Raw genomic sequence first — 23787 nt, 5'->3', positions numbered from 1 at the left:
TGTGAACTCTTGCAGCAACCATGTGGTGGAGTGTGATGACTGCAGCTCTGAGGAAGAGGAATATATTCAGCCTCTTTTCGCCAGCATCACCTTCACTGAGGAAAAAACTTCAAACGACGAAAAGCCCCTGGAGGAGTTGGCCATTGCAGAGACTGTCAACAGGTATTTGTCACAACTTCCTTTTTCTGATGATTTGGTCTTTTAAAACAGGCCCAATGATGAGTTGGATGCTAAGTGTTACACATATTAAACATCATTGTGCTTTTGCAAGCTGTTGAGTGTAATGACCTGTAATGTTTATCTATCTGATGATTGCAGCTCTGAGGAAGAAGAATCTATTGAGCCACTTCTTGCCAGCATCACCAGGTCCAACAGCAACCATGTGGTGGAGTGTGACAATTGCAGCTCTTACGAATATGAGTATGTTCAGCCTCTTTTCTCCAGCATCACCTTCAGTGAAGAAAAGATTTCAACCAATGAAAACCACCTGGAGGAGTTGGACCATGCAAACACTGTCAACAGGTATTTTGTCCAAACTTTATCTCTGATGATTTTGAGTCTTTTTAAACAAACAGACCAATACAATAGCTGCTAAGTGTTACAAATATTCAACATCATTGTGGTTTTGCAAGCTGTTCAGTGTAGTGATTGTTAATCTTCCACTGTGAAATCTTACAGCAAACCCATGGAGGAGTGCGACAGTTGCAGTTCGTATGAATATGACTATATTGAGCCACTATTTGCCAGCATCACCTGGCCCGGATGCAAATATTGGTCCAAATACAGTCCGTCTGACGTGAACAAGAAGGACCAGGCCCCGGCACAACAAGTCTCACAACAACCTTCAGCCTCTGTCAACAGGTATTTGTCCAAACTCTACCGCTCTGAGTTTTAGTATTTTAAGAAAAAAGACTAACTGAACTGAAACTAACAATTTTCCTTCTTGCTTATTAAAGCTCACCACAACCTAATAAAGAGGAGACAAAGGTCACGACTCCTGACTGCTCCTCCAACCCGACGGAAAAGAACCAGCCCAACAATAATCCCAGTAAGCACCTCAATGACAAGACAAGCTGTTATTCATCATTGAAAAATGACTGGATCGGTTGGATGGGCTTTATTTTATATCTAGTTAATTAGAGAGCTGGACTAACCTTGGTTGATAGGCTGTTTAACCAGCATTGTTTAACACAAAACACATTTTGTTTTTCAGATTTGGGACAAGGAAAGAAGTTTGTGAGCAGAAGACAAGCAAAGAAAGCAAAACAACAGAAGAAGAGAAGAGCTTCGCAATGGTGAACCAGAGACGCCATTTTCTGGGAGCCTGTTGTTTGTTTTCTGTGAATTAAATATGTAAATAAAACCCAATTTTGTTTGACATCACGGGAATGTCTCATTTGTAATTTGATGCCTTTGGGAGATATTTTCAGCTTCCCTCTGCTTCATTATTCACATTTATACACATTTTGAATGGGGGGGAGGGGGGGGGGGGTGTTGTGTGTGTTTCAAATGTGATGTGACTCTTGCTGTGGTATGGCTGTTAAACACGTCCACAGCCGCTGTGAGAGCAGTGTGTTGCAGAGTAATCATCTATAAATACTCTTCGCCAATAGATGGCAGCATAGAAGTTTACCGTCGAAAATCTCATTAATCACTACCACCTGCGGCTGCTCCCATCTTGTATCAAAGTACTGTGTCAGTGACAGTGATGGAGACGTTTTTGAAAAGGGAGGATTTGAACTCCGAAATAGACATGTTGGTGTTTGTCTGTCTTCTATTCCTGCCAGGATCTCAGCTCTGTGTTCATCCATCAGGTCCAGGTTTCACACTGAGTGAGAGAAAAATAAAAAAAAAGAAATTGGGAAATACCTTTTTCCTGTATTTATTTGATTCCTGTTGATAAAGCATTGATGAGAATGACTTTATATTGTTAATATAGGCTACAGAGTTTAAAATGTTACCACTTTCGGGTGGTGGTGTGCCTCGAGATTTTTCCAAAGAAAAAACTGTGCCTTGGCTCAAAAAAGGTTGAAAAACACTGTCAGATGACCACGGCTTTGACTTGCTCCAGCGTTCTGTTCAATTTGATGAGTATTTTACCTTTTTTTTTTTTTTTTTTTCTTTTAGTCCTTCAGTTCCTCCACCAGCTCCACGACGCTTCCCTGCTGTGACTGAACTGGAAGTGTTTCCTGATCAGAAAAGAGCGCGTCAATAGTTAATCCCTTGAATGTAGAATATAGAATATAGTCCAAAACCAAGAGCAAATGTCAATCCACACAGAAGGAACAAGGAAACAGCTTTAATTGTAAAACAACACACTGTGCCACGTCAACATTAAATTTTTTTTATTTAGTAAAATATTTAAAATAAAACAAAACTACATAAAATTGTACAAGGATGTTTAAAGTACCGAACTTTAAAACATTGTTGCATCAACTAAACATGATAATAAAGCATCATGATAAATACGGGTACAATTTCTTTTGCACGTTAACTTTTTTTTCCTTTTCACTTCATCCCCTCCCTCCCCAGTTTGAATTACATAAACTTTCAAGATGTAAAATGCATTGCTACACCATAATAAAAAAAGTGCACACATGAAATTAAATACAGGTTTTGACACGTCGTACTGAATTAAAAAGACACTGTGACTTTAAAAATTGTACCTTTTCTGCAGATACGTGTAAAAATTTGGCGAAAAAAGAGCTTTTTGGCACTTTCGTTCTTTATATTTCTGTTGGCTGTGAGTGTGAGGGCTGATGCTAAGAGCTTTGTTCAAAGGTGTAGAGACATATCACCACTTGTTCCCTACAATAACAAATGAGCAACAATAACAAAATGTAAATTCCAAGGTGTCTCTATAATCTTCCGGGACCTGCTCCTCTGATTGTGTACAAGTTTGTAAACAAATTAAGACACTGGAATGACGTACCACGCTGCAGCTCTGGCCTTCGTTTTTCACGCTGTTTCCAAAACACTGAGCAACTTTCAAGACACTCGTATTTACAAAGGAGAATAAATTAATATTGCAATTTGTTTTAATGTTGTGGCGTTGGTGCGTATGGGTGTTTTCTCTCTTCATCTTCAGATGTCAAGCTTGCGAAGACTCAGTCTGCTGAAGGAATCTCTGGAATTAGAAATGCACACGTCTTAAAAACACAAAGGAAAAAGTTCAGAATGATATCCTGGCGATTTGTAGTTTCTCCACTTTCACTGTGATTCAATGATTTGCTATGATGAAACAATTTGGAGGTTCTGCAATCGAAGGATCCAAACTATCGAACAATCTTAATTGTTATTCAGATTCGTAAACCCAAAGTACACAGTGGACCTTTCTTACTTCTGGGTAAACTTTTACATTTAACATTCACAGGGACTGTTTTTTGCATGGACTTTAAAATGCTGAGTCTGCATCTGATCGTATCACGGGTAAACAATGACTCCATGCAAGTACGGGATAATAGAACTATTTACACTGATCAGTGAAAACATTCTGATGGGTGAAGTGAATGACACCTTGTGGATGTCTTCAATGAAGGAGATAATGGTGAACTGTCAGAATTAAAGAGCTTGATGAAGGCCAAATCGTGATGATTAGACACATCGGAGTATTTTGCAAAAAAACTGCATGTCTTGTTGTGTCTCGTCTGAAGCGGTCTGTATCTTACAAAATGGTAACAAGGAAGCAAAGCTGTGAACAAATTACAGACAGACAAGACACTGACTCACAGGATGGGCGAAGGCGGGCCTGAGTGGTTACTAAAGAACAGCGCCACCCAGTGGATCACAGTGTGTTTGTGTCAGGCTGCAAGGAGAACTACACAGGCGGTGAGTGATGCCACGACTGATCAGAGTAAATAATTCATACATGCTAAGTAGTATCAGGCAATAAAATCTGTTTGTCCATCATGGCTTTATCATATAAAGCAATATTGTGCCACAGATTGTTCCTTTCGCCTCTTTGTCGGCAGCAGAGGATAAAATTGAAGTGCTCCACTTGGCTTGTCTTGATTAGACATCCAGTTCTCTGCTCTCATCAATTCCAACGTTTCTGTCTCTTGATTGAAGCTCTGGTTCATGCAACAGCCTCTTAAGGTAGTTTAGACAGACGAGCACAAAAATGTGATGCCTGATGAATCCAATCATCAGAATGACAAGTCTGTGAAAATACACGGCGCTCAAGTGTTGCTCCCACAAATATCGAGGTAAATCCCATGTTTCAGCTCAGCAGTTCGTTAGACGGAGCAGCAACGGATAGGGTGATGAGGCAGGTGTAAAATTACAGCGTGTGTGAATGACGAGGCAAAAAGATTGTCCTCATCGCTTTACTTGAACAAGGAAAATTCTCTCCTCATATACTGAAGAAAAAATATTGACATTTGTTTCTCGTTCCCAAAAATATGCGACTTAAAAGTATAATTTTTAAAGTTGAACGAGCAGCAGGGACTGTGCAAGTGACAAGAACACAACGGGCACATAAACAGTCTGAAAATTGCAAACTACCTTGTCAAGCTGTCCGTTTGCTGCATGATTTTTCACAGAAGCAGAAACAGACACGTTTAAGCGCATCGTTCAGAACGAGATCGTCTCTCGCCCGCTCTCACGTGCAAAACGCTCCCAAAACAATGGAGGGTCTCACCTGTGCGAGTTGACCTGTAGTACCGGTTTATAAAGCTGGGGGATTTTTCTGTTGATGAGGGGCTGCAGCGCCTCCTTCAGCCGATGGTAGTTCCTCTCGAGCTCCCTCTGGTACTCCTTCTGGTCCGGACCGATCAGGCTCTTGTTCTTACGAAGCGCATCTTCACACCTTTAGTGGAAAACGTGAAGTGAAGGTCTCCACAAACTGTATACAGGGGTTTTTTGTTTGTTTTTTTAAATACAAGTTTTGCACATTTTTGGCCAATGTTGATATAAAATATTGTACAGTGAACTTTAGTATCAACCAGTCATATTAACATAGTGATATTATGAGAAGTAAACTAGCTATCAATTTACACTACAGTCACAAGTACAGACCAATAAAAAAACGATCCTGAGATATTAATTCATTGAACACATACAATGCAACCTGTGCAGTGCCACTGGAAGAGTTAAGTGGCCTCTTCTGCTAAATGTCGCCAGGATTCAATAAATCTAGAGTGAAACAAGGTTGTTGAGGTGTAGAACCACTCTGACCCACAGAGACACTCAGTGGGAGCGCCAGTGAGAGACGCTTTAATACTGTGGCAGCAGCTAAAGACGGAATCGGACTAATATTTTGTTCATATTTAACCCTGTTTTCCCACAAGTAATCTAAATTTAAAGACCAAACGGTCAGTTTTTTATATAAACACAACATTCACCACAGGTCTGTGGTTCGACTACTAATAATCCTATATTTGAATTTTATGATCCAGTCTTTAAAAGTTTAATTACCGACTTAAAAACGGCACACTGGAAAAAAGCCCTTTAAGCCAAATGTGAATGGGATTCGGTGTGAGACTAACCAAGTGTTGTTAGGACACATTAGATCATCGGGAGGTTGTAGAATTTGAGATCATTACATATTTTCTCCAATAATTAATGTTGACGTTTTACATTCTTAACTTCTTTATTTGTCATAACGCTCATGTTGAGGTATTAGCCACCTTCTTTTCTACGCCTTACCTCTTCGTGAAGTCTTTAAAGCAGAGCCGTAGCTTATTGTGGTGTCTGTACAGTTTGGGGTCACTGGGGATCTCTGACAGGAACACTTGAGCAACCTCCAGTGGCCCCTGAGGAAGAAAATCTCAATCAATATCAGACAACAAACATCACTTGTGTTATTAATAAACTTTGTTTTCCTGACCTGGTTTACAGTTGTGCCCACTGATCCTTGCAGGACCATCTGCAGCATCTTGGCATCAGCAGGGTCCTGGTGGGTGGCGAAGGCCAGCTCCTGGGTCTTCTTCTGCATGTCCTCGATCGCCACCTCGATAGGCGTGGAGATGATCTGGAAGAGGAAATTAGCAGCTTCAGACACCAGAAAACACCTTTCCTCTAATTTGGTCCAGACAAAAGTCTTTTTAGGTTAGCCAGGTGACAAATCTCTAAAAGTTTGAAGAGAAGCTTGCTGGAATGCACTATAGATAAAGCCGGAGTGGATCATTTTACTAGATTACTTTATCATCGTGCGGAGTTGTGTTTGGTGACGAGAAAGCTGTGCCAGGATACAATGCTCAAGGTGAGGCCTGATTCAATTATGTGGTTTCCAACTCTCTGGGAAAATCATGGCTGGGAGACTAAATATCGTGAAGATTAATAGCCTGCTTCAAATATAGACGGGCAATTCAGAGAAAAATGATTCTGCTTTGTTACGTTTGTAAAAATATCAACTGCAGACAAACCCTGTTAGCAAAAAACAAAAAAACAAAAACAAAACTGTCCACATGACAGATAAAGCAATCAACCCATTTCATTGTTATTGAGTAGAAACATCAACAAACAACAACAGTTTTGTCACTCACTAGACAAGTCTCATCAGAACTAAGTGCAATGACAGCAGACCAAGGATCAGTTTCACTCTAAAGCAATAAAAGCGGGAGTATATTCAGGTGTTTAACGTGATGGACGAAAAGCCCTTTTCGCAAAAATAAAGCCAGTGTAATGTCAGAGGCAAACTCAAACCACCCCCCCCCAAAAAAAACTTTCTCCAGAAGTAAATCTATCTTTTCCCTGAAATGACATTTCTTTAATGCGTCATTTGTGAATGAAACCGTGAGAAGACCTACCTCCTCTTTGTGGATGATGTTGATGCGTGTCTTGATGTAAGGGAAGGCGTGCGAGGTGGTCAGGATGGTCTTGCGCTTGAACTGCTCGTGCAGGTCGCCGTGGGCCCGCCCGTCCAGGGTGAAAGGAGTGCAGTAGACAAACCGCCGCAGGTTGTAGTTTTTGTCAAAGTAGGTGATGCGGTCCTTCATCTCGTACGTGTCAAAGTATGGCTCCACATACGTGATCTGGATGAAGGCCTAGACACAGCACCACATTCACGTTTTTTTTTTAAATTATAATTTATTTATCAGGTTCTCTTATGACTGATGTGTTTACGAACACCAACCTTATTTGGGTCCAGCTTGCACTTGTCCACAGGATTGGAATCTTTAATGACTTCCACCTGCTCCTCCCCAAAACGCTCTCCATAGAAACCCTGGCAGGAAACACAACACACTGAATTGAAGCATTTTTAACCCACAAATACAGAATATGATGCAGAGGCGACATGCTGGTGTTTTACCTCCAGCCTGTGGGAGATTTCAGCCAATTTTGTGATGGCAGGCTCTTTGTAGACAAACTCCTGCTCATCCAAGTCTCCAAATTTTGAACCATAAAATCCAACTCTGAAGTACGTACCGAACATCCTCTTCCCATCCTGTGAGCACAGGAAGATAATGTCACAATAAATGAATAAAAAAAAACCCCAACAAACTATAAACATTTCAATCAAAATTAAACACGGGGCAGAACCATAGTTTATGGTGAGTTGTGTTAAAAGAATTTCTTTCTCAATGGATCCCAATATTGACAGTTTGCAGCTTCAAATAACTTCACCAAAGACTCAACATCGCCTACCATATGACAAACTCAAAAACTGTGTCAGAATAGTAACTTGAGTTTAAATTTCATGTTTGATTAATCTGCCGGTGTTTAACAAGCTGGTGCATCTGAAAGAAAAACTGTATGCAAACTGTGAGAAGGTCAAAATGTATAACACGATCTTTTAACAATATATTTCTACCACAACTACAAACAGGACAAAAATTAACCGTACCACAACAGACAATACTTCAACCGGTATCATACCCTCTTTACATTCAAGGACCTGTCAGCAGCATCCGATGAAACATGTCGTTTCTGAACGGCTCACATGTGTCATGTGCAAAACATGAACAGAATGTGTCTGAGATTCCAATGTTTTAGGTCTTTTCATAAAACAGTGGAGCTCTAGGTGAACGTCCACACAGGAAGCACCTGGATTTCCACCCTGGTTGTCCTCAGCTTACAGCTCAGAAAACATTTAGGGCAGATATGCAAGTAGAACTGAGAAAACTAAGATTTAGCAACCACAGAATGAAACTAAATTTGAATGAAAAAAAAAAAACAACCCAATCTTGATAAGTTAAATTCAGATTTCTTTCCAGATTGAAATTTAGCAGTATTGTTCATTGCTAATATGATGACCGGCTCTTTCTGATAAGACATATTCCCTTCATATTTCAGATGGAGATCAATAGGAGTTTAGAAATGAAAATCGTTTTCTACTATACACATTTTTAACCTCATCTGAAAGCAAGCAATCAAAGGATCAGAAATCCAAAGAAAGTAAGAGTCTCCAGGTACAAAAATGACAAAACCACTTCAAGTGATTATGAGGCAAAAGAATGTTTCAAGGAGAGGGAACCCCCCTGGTCATATCTGGACACATGTTCAGTTGGTAGCGCCTCAGCCAATTACATTTTCAGAGGCACAGCAGGAGTGTTCAGGTGAGTAAAACTATGTCGGTGTGTGTAGCGGGAAGGATATATGATGTGATAATAAAACAATGTCTTCCTGATTCTTTCCCGATCAAATCACCAAGGGAAGAAAGATGTTGTGTATTTCAACAGCGGATTCAAGAAAAGGTATGTTTACAACTTAAGGAGCCCTAAAAACTGAGGAACTTACCACAAGACACAATTAAGTAAAGTGGGAAGGAAGGGTCGGCAACCGGGGAAATCAAAAAGGAGAAAACAGAACAGATTTTAATCAGGATTGGGTTTCTCCAGAAAAATTCAAAAGTACCACAAACTAACAGACAACAGTAAAGTATATCTCCGGTGATTTTTGAAGAAAAAACACATAAACTCATTGTGGAGGATCCGGACCATGCAAAGGCAAACAGTGACAAAAGGAAAAACTGACGATAAAGTGAGAAAAATAAAGATCCATAACCATCAGCAACACACCATGCACTCGCAGTGCATTCCCCAAAAGAACGACGAGTGCGTGGTCCAGTTCATGCAACAAACCATGAAAACTCAGAGGTTAATAATGTTAACAAGAGAACAGAATGGATGAAAAAAATATATATAAAAATCAGGGGTCGATTTAGTTTAAACTATTAAAAGAAAGGGTAAAAGTAAAGACTAATCAAAAGGGATGAATCAAGTAATGCTGACATTACTCTGAGTTGAACCCTCTTTGAAAAAAAACCCCCAAAAAAACCTGACAGACTCTGGAAAATGGTTCCAGCTTCGACCCAAAGTTTGCAACAACTTGTGTTTTACAAAGGCTTTTTTTTTTTTTCTTCTTCTTCTTTAATTGTGTGTGGCAAGAGTGGCCCACGGCTGTAGCAGGAAGGCCAACGGATACCCTTCATGTCAAAAACGGTGCACTGAAATCGAGCCCTGTGGTTGAAGATGAGATGAAGTGTGACAGCGATGAGCCGGTGTCCACCGACACACCGGCAGACAAGACAGGAGGCGAGGACGGGGGAAAGGTGCAGGTTGTGCAGGTGATGCATTCACAGAGACTTTTGTCATTAGTGTCACACGCCGTGGTTCCCATGCACAGCCTGTCAACTCTGTCATGTGAACAAAAAGAAATAAAACAAAAACACAAGCTCCTCTTGCACAGTGAGATGGAAATAGCGAGGGTGTTGCTGCGCATACAACAAGAGTCCCCAGTGGAGGGGGGGGGGGCAGACAGTTGCCGTTGTCTGCAGGTGTTAATGGTTTGGATGTATGGAACAAAGCAAAAGAGAGCAACAGGATGACCACGGCTAGTAAATAAATAGATGAATGAATAAAAAACAAGAGAAAATAAACAACATGAGCAGGGCCAAGCAGGAAGTGTTCAGCCACCTACCTCCCAGCCAGTACTCTGTGTAACAAAGAGAATACAAGACATGTGAACGACAAAACACCCTCCAGTGTGGCACAGACACACGTTGTTACAACAATGACGGAGGCATTGAAACTAATCCACTCAATAAATTGTACTAAAGCTGGAGAACAAACCACTGGGCCTCGGATGTTGAAAGAAAAAGCATGAAAATGCTAGTGTTTTTAACTCCTATAAATCTTAAAACAGGTTATTATTTTATTAACAGCACAATGTAATAATCATCTACTAGGTGCAAAAAAGAAAAAAAACCCAGTTCAAATGTTCTCAAATGTAAAACTGAAATAACATTTTTTTTTCTTTGTTTCCACATCAGGAAAATAAAAATCCAACATGTGAGGCAAAACTGTGATACCATTTGAAGCATGAGTTTCGTCATCTGCTATGTTTCACCTCAACATTATTTTCCTCACCACAAAAACAACTCATTAAAACAGCTGCTCTGCTCATCACATGACTGTAACCCAACCTACTCCTTATGTGTCACACAACTGGCCTGAACAACTGACAAAAACCACAACTGGATCTCTTCCAGCACCGTGTGCATCAATGACACACTTCAGAACTAAAGCGAGGCATGTCACGTATCAGACGTATAATATAAACACAGAAGGACACCAGAATTTAGAATCCAAATAATACCAAGCAAGGCTGTGTCTGTGTCAGACTGGCGTTTAGGCAGCAGTCACTGCATGTGTAGAGGACATGATAAATGCAGGTTGTTCTGAGGCAGTGGGGAGGATCTTAAGGATCTAAAACCTTTTCACTGCCTCATTAACATGTTAACTATTAAGTTATAAAAGTTGATGACTTTGACAAAAACGTTGAGGGGGTTTGTTACTTTCTGAAAAAACAGCAGAAACACCCAATTCTTACTGAATTCACACTAAAACATAGAATGTGTCAATTTGTTCATAGATTCCCCGAGACTGACGGTGGAAAAAGCATTTAATTGTGTTCATACTGAAGAATTTAAACATGTATGTCTTGGTTTCTTGTTTAAATTCAGTGTGTTATAATGAGAGAAAGTGTTGTGTGTGTGAGTGGAAGTGCTTACCTGATGAACAATTTTGCCAAAGGCTTCCTGTAGTTTACCATGAATGGTTGCGAGCTTCTTTGCGTCCCTGTTGGCTTCGTGAATGGGGATCAACACTTTGTAGACCTCGTTTACTGCCTCATACATGCCAGCCTGAGAGAAAAACAATCAAACATTAAAAAACAAAATTCAGGCTGAAGTTGCATCTTTTCAAATTCGGACCACATATCAAAAATCTGATATTGGTCACATATTAATTAAATAAAGTCTGATTTGTGTCATTTCAGTTTGCAATGCGAATGTAGCCTCAGTCGCTGCAAATTTCAGCCAAAACATTTCCAATGTTCTCATTTTCAGGGATTTGTAGGCCTAAAATCAAATGACTGGACAGCTTAAAATTGCTTCTGCGTCCGATGTGTTACTAATATATAAAACGTATGGCAACGTCAATCTGATCACTGATCTCTCACCATGGAAAAGGACGCAGCAGCCTGCTCGAGAAGGCCCACGAGGCCGATCTCAGTAAAGTATTTCCCCGAGCAGATTCCCTCCTCATCTGGAGACACCACGTCATCAGAAACTGCAGATTCCTCCAGGACATTCGACGAAATATTCTGGATGACATGTACATATAAACACGCGGACAAAGACACAAAGGTGCAAACAAATCGATTAAGCAGACGCTTCTGGGCCAAAATGCTGTTTAGATCACTCAGCAGGTTTATTTCTCCAAGACATGTCTGTACCTGGAAGGTGACACAGCCGACGGGTAGATACTTGCGGTCCTCCAGCATGCTCAGGTATTCTGCCACTAGAGCGGCGCTGTGCACCAGACACTGAGCAGCCTCGGCGTGGTTGTTCCTCTCCGAGTGTTTGCCAGCCATGTTCTGTAGCCACGTCAGTCGAAGGTCTGGAGATGTCTGGTAGCCTTTTGCAATCCTTAATGAAGCAACACATAAAAAGCACACGTGGCACATTCCTAGTAGCAGAAGTAAGGAAGTAACACTTTGAAAAAGTGGCTTTCGTGCAAGGCGTTGTGTACCTATACATGAGATCGATCAACATCTCGGGATCTTCTTGGTGCTCCTTCATCTTCACTGTGTCTGACAAGATCATGTGCAGGTTAAACACAAGGTCCTGCACCTGGAGGGGAGAGCAAAGGGCTCAGAACAGGGAGGCTGGTTTTCTGTGTACTAATGACATCTTTAGTGTTAATCTTTGACCGAGTAAAACAAAAGCTTACCGATAATCATGTTAACAACTACAAGCTCAATCAGTGAAAATCCTAGTTACACCCAGTGATTGAAAATGAGCAAATAACCCGATGGGTCAGTCAGTACCTGGTCTGGGAAGGTGGTCTCTCTCAGCTCCAAGTCCTCCTCTGCATATGTAAGGATGGTCTTCAGAGAGCGGCGGAGAAACTCTTCATTAAAATTCTGAGACGTTCCCACCAGTGAGGAAAGAGACATGGTCACCTGCATCTTCACTCTCGCAAAGTTCTGAAAAGGAAGAACAAAAAATAAATAATTAAATATAAAAAAAAACAATTTACTTATATGTGACAAGATCAAGGATAAAAATAAGTAAGACTTGTTTAGCGTAAATTAATTTTCGAAATGTTCTATTTCATAACAGCTCAAATGATGCATGTCCCACTACACATGAGTATTTCTGGTCAATATTGTCAACATATAAGAACATCGATCCAGCATCAGTCCAACATGTTGCTACTCAACTAATGCCACATAGGTTTGAAGTTGTTAATCTTTATGCAGTCTTACATTGCCAATCTCAAAGTTTTGTCTCATGAGGAGGTAGAGGGAGGCACTGGCGTGAGCTCTGATGGTGCTGATGCTGCTGCTGCAGCTTCTCAGCAGCCGCAAACACAGATCGGCACATTGCTCAGTTTCCTCCTCAAACAACAGTTCGGGAAACTGCAAGAGAAGAGAGAAATAAAGTGAAAACTGGACTCATGACAAACACGCAATACTGGGCATTTGTGAAGTAGATGTAAAAAAAAAAAAAAAGCAGTCTGATTGCCTAACCTTAGACACCAAGGCTCTCTGTGTGGCAAAGCAGTGCTGAAGGTAGAGGGCGCTCTGGTTGCAGGCCATGCTGTGGAGTAGCACCTTCAACACCCCTCCCAGGACACTCTCTTTGGATTCTGTCACTGAAACCGTCTGTGTGTGTGTTTGGGGGGGGTAGATTGCAAAATCAAAAACAACTCATATGTCTGTGAATGTTTTCATTCTTCACGGGTAAATACTGTTTAATACTTTACCTGCACAATGATTTCCAAAGTGTCAAGGATAATTAGATTGGCCTCAGTGGCAAGGTTCCCATCAATAAGGGCTTCATGTTCCAGCTCTGCTCTTGTCCTGCAATTGAGAATTCGGAGAAGAACTTGACAAACAAATCCCATAGTGTGGTGATGAGATTTTGCTGAAGCTTCCAGTCACTGCATTCAAGCCACTGCACAATCATATACAAGAGAACTATTCTAAGAATCGTATATGCCGAGTCCGCAACTGGTTTTACTGCTTTAATTGTATTAACACAAAACAATACTGAGTTTGTAATACAATACGCCACTAAGCTGTATTGCTGCACTGATATTTCCTGCATAAAAGGGTATAAGGGGGATAAAAGGGTAGATTTTATGTTGTTAATATGAATGTTATTAAAATGATATTATAAAAAACAATCAACCACAAAAAGAATGACGTTTGTCTTGTTTTTTTGCTGCTGCAGCAGCAGCCAGGGAGACACACAAGTCAAAGCCCCCAAAACAAGAAGCAGACTGGTTAAAAAGCAAAACAGACCCACTGCAACCACGACCAACCCCGAGATGTATGTTGTTACCAGGACAGAGGGACTGCTTGGGATGGGAATTTAATGGCAGAATCTGGATCAATAGGGCTCCATTAGTGCACTGCTGTACATGTGTGAGCTTAAAAAGTTGAAATGGAGATTAGGTATGTTTACAAAGCACTGGCTGGAGCAGTGACAACAACGTGGATATGTTTCAATGGAAAAACCCAAAAGTTCAAAATTATCTGGAAATTTGTGTCAACAAACAAGTGATTAATGTTCATTGGTGTCCATTTCAACCACAGGACTTCCCACATGCATGCGGAACACCTTAAAAGAGGCACTAAAGCAGAGGGTAATTCAAAGGAGCACACAGCAATTGTGGACCATACAATACCTGACTGATCTGTGGCTCCTACATAAACACACAGCAACACGAGAGAACAAATGGAAATTAAGAGGCAAAAAAATGTGGGAGTGGAGTATTCACAAAAGAACTGAAATAAACCGTTACAGAAGATACAACAAGTGAAGCTTTAGGAGTGTAAGCTAAAAAATGCATCTTGAGTTGTCGTTTAAATAGCAACACAGTCACTGGGTAAAATCCAGGACAACATTTGATAAACAACGAGCAATTTTTTTTATGATAGATACTGATTTGTAGACACACTTAGTGATTTGCTGCCATAAATACAAAAAAAAGTTGTATTCAACTCTGAAACACAGTATGTATTTAGTATCATTTAAAAAAGTGTACATGATTTGCATAAAACATTTATACTTAGTAGAAAAGCACAGATCGAAAGGTCAGATCAAATAAAGTGTGAGCTGACATAAACGTGTCCGTATTGACACAGAAAACATAACATATCCTAAAACAAACACAACATTTGATGACTTTTTTTTTTTTAAACGTCGTGTCATACTTTGAGCTCTACCAAGTACATAAACTTGTTTTGCAGTTTCTATGCATGGAGATTGAGAATTAACACTACGAGCTGTTAGTTACTGAATATATTGTACAAAACACAATCAATTGCTTTATCTTCTGCTGATTTAAAATAAAAAACCACAAAGATGACAAAAAGATTTTCTAAAGAAGAACACCTGAGGCTTATAGATGTTTGGAAATTTAGATAAACTGAAAAAAACAAAGTTGTAGAAATGGAACATACTTGTCCATCTTTTCACTGTTTTGTCTCCAGTGGGTCATGTCCTTCCTCCAGCGAAGGTTCTCCTGGCTTCCAAAAGCGCTGCCAGATGGACTCCGCTCTAAACGATGGAGACACATTTATTTACTTTTTTTAATGGCGGTGACAGAGGCTGTGTGTGCACAGAGGAACGTGACCCAGTCTGGCAGGAGATGTATCCACAGCGCAATGAAAAGGTCATTATGTGCACTGTGTACATGTGAGATTGAGGATACAGAGAGTTCACAAACCTGTTAAATGCTTATCTTGACTTTTGTGAGTAGGTGCCAGATAGTGAACCGTACCTAGCTGTCCCCTGCTCCGTCGCACCATTTCTTGTCGGGCACCGATGCTCCCCAGTATGGCCTCCTCCAGCTTGGCCTTCATATCTTTGGACTTCTTGAACGTTAGACTGTTCATGCGTTCAAACGCCTTCTTGCCCTGCATGGTGAAGACAACATGGGCCTTGTATCCATGACGCAGAGGGTGAGTGGACAGACAGAGAACACACAGCGGGAAAGTTATTTGCAAGCACAGCACCCAGAAAGCAAAGCAGATTAGTGGGGTTAAAGTGTTGTACAGGCATGCAAAAAGAAACTGAAAACAGAAAAAGTGCTTGAAGTACACAGAAAGAAAGCAAAAGATTATGGTATAGAGAGCAGCGAGTGGTCTGATTTTATTACGGAATTTCCACAGGAGCCAAAGCACATTCACCACAAAGAATATTCCATGAGGAAATGTAAAGTGCCAACTAGCAAAATATTTGTAGTGGGATAAATCAAAGATACGCTTTAAGGCAGTCCACTACGATTTTAAATATGAAGTTTCATCCAGATGCACATTATTGGTAGCCATTAACAGCTCCTCGTTTGTAGAAATGAATGTCGAAAAAGACAGACTGTTGAAAATGACATGTTCCATTGCACACGTGTCTTGACAGATATGCTGTTTGGATCTATCCGTCAGTGCCCATCCACTGCTGTTACCTTGTACTCAAAGCAGGACACGCAGAGGTAGAGGAGATCCAGCAGACGGTTGAGCTGAGACACTGACAGATCAGTGAACCATTTCTGTAACACCAGCTCATCGGCATTTTTCAGCACCCACAGCAAACAGATCAGAAGACTCCGACTGGACTCAGCGGTGAAGCTCCCATGCTGCCGACTCGCCTGCAGAAATGGGAGATTTCAGTGGAAAGAGAGAAAAAAAAAAAAAAAAAGACCATAGAGGAACAAAAACAACACACGAGATGTCGTTGTATACATTTGTTAGATCATTCCTTTCATATCAACAATCACTACGCCCTGGAGCTCCTGTTGAATAGAAGATTACCTGCGAGTTGAGCAAGAAGCTACTTGGTCTGGACATTGGGGATGATGTGCTGGTGCCTGCTATGGCCATAGCAACAGTCTGATTGATCATGCTGTTACCCTCCCCCTCGGCCTCTTCACCACAGAGGCCTACTGCTGCCCCCTGTGGACCACCGGGCCGACCCCACTGGTTATGGGACTCTAATTACACAAGAAATAACAGAGAATAATAGAATAATTTAAAAAAGTACTTAGCCTTGGGCAAGAATGAGGCTAAACCTTATTTTATCCAAATGTATTGATACGTTTCTGTAGCCAAACAAATAAACATTTTTATAACATTGCAATGGATGTTGGAAACTACAGCTGAGGTTTCAGTTTAACAAATCTCACAAAACTATTCGTGAAAGAGCACTTGGGAACACGGGTTCAATGAATTTGTGGGAAACAACGAGCAGAGGAAATGTGACGAACTAATGTTGGAAAGTACCTGGTACCTGATGTGAGAGGCGAATATCCCTTTGCAGGTCAACTGATAACCTTTCATGTTCAATGCAATATGCTATTAAAGGTCACATTATAACTCCACGGGTGCATTTGTTTGTGAAAAGCTCACAGTATTTGACATTTTGTCACACTTCTCTCCACCAGAGTCATTACAGTCTGCAAGTCTCTGTGCCAGATTTTCTCAAATGTTGTAGTTAAGGACAATTTAATGGGACGATTCAAGCCTACAAATATATAACTGTAAAGAAGTGAAATTCCACAGCTCTATTTCAAAACACAAATAAGGTAAACACCCCCCCCCTCCAAAAAAATAAAAAATAAAATGCTGGAAAAAGCTCATTATGTGTACCTGTAAAGTCATGGAGTTGAGGCAGGGTTTCCATGACAATGCCAATGAGAGGCAGGTAAAGCATGGCGACCCGAGCTTTGACCTCAGGATCTGCATATCGTGGATCAGAGTCATGGCTGGAGAGGAGGTTGTGAACAACACTCACCACCTTCTTATGTAGACCAAACATTCTGTACCGAAGGTGGAAAACAAAACAAAACAAAACAAGTTAAAGACACAATATGAAAAAAAACAAAACAAAATGACAGTATTACATTTCATATAACAAATAAATATGGACGAGAACAATCGGGCAACATTGCAAATCAATGATTTATCCCGACTGCTTTTGCAACACATACAGGATGCATATCAGTGCGTAAACAAGCTTCCTCGACAACTGATATTAGTGCTACACTTGCTTTAATGGAAATTTAAAGTAATCCAATAAGCCATCCTTGTCTTTGGCTTCTTGAAGCAACTTTCTTAAAACACCCGGCACATAAACATGCAAACTGCATAAACAAAGGCTCAGAATGGAATCAGAATAGTCTTTCCTTGAGTTGAGATTAACAACCATCACTCACCATGGGATTATTTTCCAGGTAAGACCACATAACAGTTTAACAGGTACAACTATAAAGAGACACGAAGACACCAAACAACCGACGTGTCGACTTTATATTCCCATTACCTCGTCTCTGTAACTGAATGTAACCATCAATAAAACACTCAAATGCAGATTTGCAGTTGCACTTGTCCTTCATTAAAAAGTCTTTGAAGAAAATACTAACCCTTCATTGTCTGGTTCCAGAATTACCGACAGTTCGGACAATACAAGTCCCGCCAGAAAATGTTGCTCTCTGAAGGGAACTGACAGCTCAAACATGTTGGCTATCTTTTGGTCCTGGACATGTGTAGAGAACCCAGAGCTCTGTGGGAGACGGGAGACAGAAGCTAAACATTAAAACAACGTGTGATCGCCATACTGCTTATTCAGCATCATCATGTTTGGAGTATAAACTCTGACACGGCCATTACAATTGTCCTCCATCTCTCTTTGTCTGACCTGTGAAGTTGCGGAGGACACAGAGGGAGAGGGTGAGGCAGGCGGGGTGAGCAGGCTGCAGGGCAGATTGAGGGTGACGTAGTGTTCATGGCTGCAGACAATCCTCAAGAAATCAAGCCTCAGAGACTCTAAGGTTGGGTTCTGCAAAGTGTAGAGCTTTGTGGACACCTGTGGAGACAAAAGACACATGTATTTTCACAATTCCTAATCACGCTGCAAATATCAACACAAGTATCTCTGTGCAAAAAACAAACAAAAACAATTAAGAAAAATGCGATAGAGATTCTGTGTACTATGAGAAGAAACATGTTCTATGTGTTGAATTGCACTTGCTAAAATTGTTCATTTGATGTTGTATGAGTTTATAAAAAGGAAAAAAATTAAGAGAAAAACATGAAAAGAAACGTACTTGTTTCCAGTAGGCTCTGATCAAAGTGAAAACAAAGCCTCGATCCATAACTGACAGCAAGTCGTTGAGAAAGAAAGCCAGGCTTGTGTTCAGCCTCTCCACCAGCTCCAGATCCTGAACGGTTGAGAAACATAAGTCTTAAACGCTCATAAAAAATGACTACGTCGTTTCACTTTTCAAAAATGACGAAGCAATTTTACGTGCATGCAGCGAAGCCCTTCAGTACTCCAAAAATGAGCAGGCCTGCTCATGAAACGATGAAACACCTGACAAGCACATAACTTACCTTCTGGAAACGAGACACGACGTCTCCGGCGATGGTGCTGACCAGCGCTGTAATGTCGTCCATGAAGCGTTCAGGGAAACGGTTCTTTCTCGGAGACTCTAAGCGATCAGCGAAGTACAGGTGGTGGATGATGCTCTTCACCTGTGGTTTAAGTGATTGATGGAATTAAAGTTTAGCTGCTATCTTAATTATCTTGTATACATGTTAGTCAAAGTTTAATTCTATGCTTTACCATGAGTTCAAAGAAGAACCAGGCCTGTTGTAGAGCTCCCTCCCGTACGCTTCCACTGCTCACCACCCACTGAAGAGCCAACTCCTCGTGGAAGAGCTGGGATGGAAAACAAAATACAAAGAAAACAAAAAAAAACAAAGGGAGGGCGGAGTGGGGTGTGGGGTGGGGGCAGAAAGCAATAAAGCCAGATGATGATAATTTGAGTATTTTTAAAAAAAAATTTTTTTATAGCATCTGCACCAAAGTTTAAATTGTACTTTCTGTTGTTTGTTGTATATTGTCAACAGGACTCCTCAATGTATTTACCTGTAGGGGATAAATGAGTCCTAAATAGCTAAAGCTTCAATGTTAAGACATATCACTCAAAAGATTTGTTAAACCAACCTGGTAGCAGGTATCAGTTCTGTGACTAATAATCCTGGTTAATAATGTTATATCACAATAATACAGTCGAGTAAAGGTCAAATGACCTCAACACTGTAAATACGCAGCAATAATAAAATGGTGAACAGTGCATGTCATCACCTTCAAAATGTTTAAACAAATGCATTTAGAAAAGAAATACAATTCATAATATCTTTTAATTCTGTGCAACAAAATTTAGTTTTTGGAAATAAATCTCTTTCGTCTTTTGAAATCTATGTGGAAGTAAAAGGCAGTTCCTTTCAATTCAGTTTTTGCGTGGCAAAAATAATTTGTTTTGTTTCGCTCACATTGTGCATCAAGAACAATCGTCAAGATGTGTGTTTTTATGCAAGAGTGACATCAAACACAGTCTGGCTAATGCGCTGAGTACTGTCCACAGTCTGGCAAGTCTTCCTTCATCTTGTCAATACAACAAAGAAAATAGAGGAAAATTATTGTCTAAATCCTTATAGAGTTTCATTGCTGTATGAAGAAAAGACATGTTTTACCATCATTGTCTTCTTCAACAAAGAAGTCAGTATTGACATCTTAGAACTGCTTATGATTAAGAAAAACTAAGAACAAATGTAAATGTGAGAAAAATTTAAAAGAAAAAACCAAAACCCTCCCTTTATCACGATTAACTTCATACACTTCATCTTCAGTTGTGTAACTAAATGCTTTCTTGTCTGATATTTCAATAATATGCATGTAAGATTAATGGATGAGCCTAAATTGCCTTTATGTTGGTCTCTGCATTTACAATGTGATGGCAACCGGTCAAAGGCGCACCATGCTTTTGCCCTTGCTGAGCTGGGATCAGCTACAGTACACCATTGTGAGACTGGCAGACAGTTGGCTTTTTCAGCCAACCACAGAAAAGAGCTGAGAAGGTGTCACATGTTTTTGGCAGAGTAGCAGCACCAGTGAAGGCTGAATGACTGAAGACTTCCCAGACTGCATGGATACAGCTCACTGTACCAAAGTCAGCGATTGCCGGACCACAATCAACATTCATCCCATATTAAAAACAAAACAAAAAAATAAGACAAAACAAAACATAAAAAAAAAACATTAAAAGAAAACCGACAACATATTTGAGAACAAGAGGAAGATCGGAGACAAACAGCATTCGACAAGACTTGACAACCACCAAACACAAGACCAACCAATCCAGAGGCACACATCCACAAACAAGACAGGTGAGGAGGCGATTAAGAGGTGGGCGGGGTTGGCTCCTCCCCCAGGGCAAGAGGCTCTACCTTTTTTGTGGGCAACCGTCCTGTTAAAGTTTGCAAGAAACTGGCGCTCTCAGTGTGCGAAGACATGCGATTGCCACAGCGCTCCATGGCCTATGGGTGGGATGAATGGAACGGTGACAGCAAGGTTAGTGGAGGAGCAACGGGAGTGTGGGGTTGCACCTTTTCCCTCAGCACACAGAGGGATGTGTCTGCTGGGTCTCGCACACTCGCACGCGCACACACATACACGCACACACACACACACACACACACACACACACACACACACACACACACACACAGTTGTACACAACACTGGTCATACATGAAGACAATAAGGACAAAGGGCAGGATAACAACACTGGGATATGCTAAACCCAAAATCTAAAACAGTCGATAGATTTGAGTGCATTTCGGTAGAGATGCAGAAAAACTGCACAAAAGGGCCACTTGAATCAAGTGATTTTTTTTTGGTTCTTAAAATTAAAGCCATGGCCAACATGATGTACCGTTCTGCATCCCTCCAGGTGAACACAATAAATAACTCACAGACATATGACATTATGGGACACGGACTTACATTTCTGTATATATTATTAAAGGAATATTTCATCCAAGTTGAATTTCTGACTGTGTACTTGTTCTGTTAGCACAGAAATACACAATGTAATGTGAGAGTGTAGGTGTTTCTATGATTACCAAGCTTATAATTTAGATGTTAGTAACTTACATGACAACTGAATATGTAAGAGGATATAACGTCACGTGAAGGTTGAGACTGACAAGGACTTTACAGATGAGCAGAAACATTCACACTTACAGATATACCATGCAGAAGTGACAAAGCGAGAGATGTGTGGGGGTTAGTACAAAGTCATGCAAGTTGACTGGTTAAGAGTGGAACCGAGAAAGTAGGAAGAGATAAATAAAATGAGACAGATCTAGTCTGCTGATGGATATGATTTCAAACACTACTCTTTTTCTTTACCACAACAACAATCCTCTGTGATGCGGCGACACACGGAAAAATTAGGCCCCACAGGACGGACACAGAAGTCAACAATGTACCTTGTTGTGGTGGGCAACTGGATTTGTTTCAGTCTAGCATAGCAATCTGTGGGTTTTGGCTACTTTGTCTTTTACTACCAAGAAAAAGAGAGGCGTTAGGTGTGATAAACAAAGAGAGCTGGCATGTGAGCAACTAACAGGACAACAGGAGGGTCATGGAGGCGGCTGTGACTCCCAAGTGTGGGATCATGGGAGAGTTGTGATCAGAATCAGTTCACCAGAATACTGTAATATTCTAAAGTTTTGGTCTTTTATGTCTTTGCTTTACCTGAGCTGTATTATGCAAGGTTTATACATCTCTTCACCTTAACAAACACTGATTGTAATGAGAATAATGTGATTGAAAACCACAATACACAACTCCACAACAACTTGAGTCTTTAAATCAAAAACAATGACAAAAAAAACCAAAACTGGACATTAAATCAAACGATTAAGGAAAAGAAATTCCTACAAATCATCTTTTTTTATCTTTGACTCGAAAGCACACAAATAAACCAAAACTCCAAATATCATAGTATCCCTTCAATGTGAAGAAGGTTGTTTTTGCAGTGAGGCAAAGTGGAGGACGGGGCATTCATAAAACCACCTGCATGGTTTCTGGAGCGGAACCAGGGCTGGATCCCCAGGGGGCACTCTTACAGCCCATGGTGTGCACCCACGAGTTGGAGCGGTCTAAGCCCTAGGGATGCCGAGGTCAAAGGACACAAGGCAGGCAGGAAGGCAAGGGAACAAGCGAGCAGCACGGGGGAAGGAGGAGGGAAGGAACAATGACAAGTTAAAGAGGTTCAAAGGTCAGGACTGCTGGTAGATGCGAATGTGCCCAAAAAGGTTAGCTTTCAAATTAATAATAAAGGAGAAATCACCACAAAGGACCAAGCACAAAGATGCTCTCTCTCCCCTCCCCTTACCGATCGCTAAATATAACTTCCCCTCCCTCACTGACAAAGGTAGAAAGATTAGGTTCAGTAGCGGTAGCAAAGGGTACATTCCTCAAAAAAGGGGGCTGCATCCATCATACCACGGTTAAAGGTAGAACATGACCATTAAGAAAGTCACATTGCATCATTCACTCAGTGCTTTAAGGGTTAATTAAAAATGTCTGACGTGGGAAAAACAAATTATACAAGACAAAATACATGACAACAAATAAATCAAAAGAAATAAAACCAAAAAAAAAAGAGCCAATAAAGTTTTTTTTCCACTGTTAATGCCTCTAAAAAGATATACGACTGTTTAAACAACACACTGTTGTATCTTCCTGATAGCATCTGCCTTACTGATTTGACTTTAAACTAAAAGTGACGTATATATATATATATTTTTTTCCCACAACTTGCACACTCAGTATTGTTGGTGCGTGCGTCTCTGTGGGTGGGCGTGTGACGGGTTGGTGTTACGGCGGTTAGGGAGATAAGATGTCCAAGCGTATGTTTACGCATTGGCTATACAGTTTACATGTTGATAAAAAAAGGCCCCTGGGTCACTGGGCACATGGAGGCCTCTATCTTTTGGTGGGTTAAGAAATACTGAACAGGTTTAGTGCAAGTCTAAATACATCGAAAACCACCTGTGAGACATAAAAGATCCAAAGTTCAACAGGGAAACTTTACTTGTACTAATTTTGGCCACATGGAACATTGTGAGTTCTGCTTGAAGCTAAAGCACAAACTCGTCTGGATCATAATAACCGAAAACTCCTCTGACCTTACCTTGCTGCCAATGATGGAGCGCACCTCATCGTCGGGGGAGGTGGGAGTACCAGAGATGTCAGGGTTGCTGTTGCTAAGGCTACGGGAGCGGTTGAGATTGAGGCTGGCTGGTCGAACAGCTGACCGAGCCATGGTGGCATAGTGAACCGAACCCCCCAAACCTCCGGGACCTGAGACAACACACAAAACGTGGGAAATGTGATTGTGTTGCTGGACCCACAATACGTTAATGTGTTTCTACTACAGTGTTTACAGTCACGTTAGACAAGCGATTTATCTTTTGGCA

At 40.8% G+C, this 23787-nt stretch overlaps 1 protein-coding gene across 14 annotated transcripts in view; it reads right to left on the bottom strand.

The window, feature by feature from the left end:
• Positions 1 to 2283: 2283 nt before the first annotated feature.
• Positions 2284 to 23787, bottom strand: part of dock7 (dedicator of cytokinesis 7) — a 51411-nt gene continuing 29907 nt past the window's right edge. For 2 of the 14 annotated variants that reach the window (XM_080506456.1, XM_080506463.1), the window contains 29 exons: positions 23502 to 23671; positions 20743 to 20832; positions 19076 to 19171; positions 18844 to 18984; positions 18558 to 18671; positions 18149 to 18316; positions 17874 to 18013; positions 17101 to 17270; positions 16267 to 16445; positions 15921 to 16103; positions 15186 to 15375; positions 14920 to 15016; positions 14142 to 14159; positions 13215 to 13311; positions 12979 to 13113; positions 12715 to 12867; positions 12274 to 12432; positions 11976 to 12076; positions 11680 to 11872; positions 11404 to 11547; positions 10955 to 11086; positions 9862 to 9876; positions 7253 to 7378; positions 7076 to 7165; positions 6750 to 6986; positions 5828 to 5971; positions 5647 to 5753; positions 4640 to 4807; positions 2284 to 3127 (listed from right to left, as the gene is read on the bottom strand). In XM_080506456.1, coding sequence (XP_080362582.1) covers positions 3085 to 3127; positions 4640 to 4807; positions 5647 to 5753; positions 5828 to 5971; positions 6750 to 6986; positions 7076 to 7165; positions 7253 to 7378; positions 9862 to 9876; positions 10955 to 11086; positions 11404 to 11547; positions 11680 to 11872; positions 11976 to 12076; positions 12274 to 12432; positions 12715 to 12867; positions 12979 to 13113; positions 13215 to 13311; positions 14142 to 14159; positions 14920 to 15016; positions 15186 to 15375; positions 15921 to 16103; positions 16267 to 16445; positions 17101 to 17270; positions 17874 to 18013; positions 18149 to 18316; positions 18558 to 18671; positions 18844 to 18984; positions 19076 to 19171; positions 20743 to 20832; positions 23502 to 23671 — 3800 coding nt within the window. In that variant the 3' untranslated portion in view covers positions 2284 to 3084. Of the gene's footprint in view, positions 3128 to 4639; positions 4808 to 5646; positions 5754 to 5827; positions 5972 to 6749; positions 6987 to 7075; positions 7166 to 7252; positions 7388 to 9861; positions 9877 to 10954; positions 11087 to 11403; positions 11548 to 11679; positions 11873 to 11975; positions 12077 to 12273; positions 12433 to 12714; positions 12868 to 12978; positions 13114 to 13214; positions 13312 to 14141; positions 14160 to 14919; positions 15017 to 15185; positions 15376 to 15920; positions 16104 to 16266; positions 16446 to 17100; positions 17271 to 17873; positions 18014 to 18148; positions 18317 to 18557; positions 18672 to 18843; positions 18985 to 19075; positions 19172 to 20742; positions 20833 to 22378; positions 22472 to 23501; positions 23672 to 23787 lie in introns of those variants that run through there. The other 12 variants (XM_080506462.1, XM_080506460.1, XM_080506465.1 and 9 more) reach the window with 9 other exon arrangements.

Source organism: Blennius ocellaris, assembly GCF_963422515.1.
Source record: "Blennius ocellaris genome assembly, chromosome: 12".
In the NCBI taxonomy this organism is placed as follows: Eukaryota; Metazoa; Chordata; class Actinopteri; order Blenniiformes; family Blenniidae; genus Blennius; species Blennius ocellaris.
The sequence above is the reverse complement of the archived record's forward strand: the minus strand, read 5'-3'. Positions and strand labels throughout refer to the sequence as shown.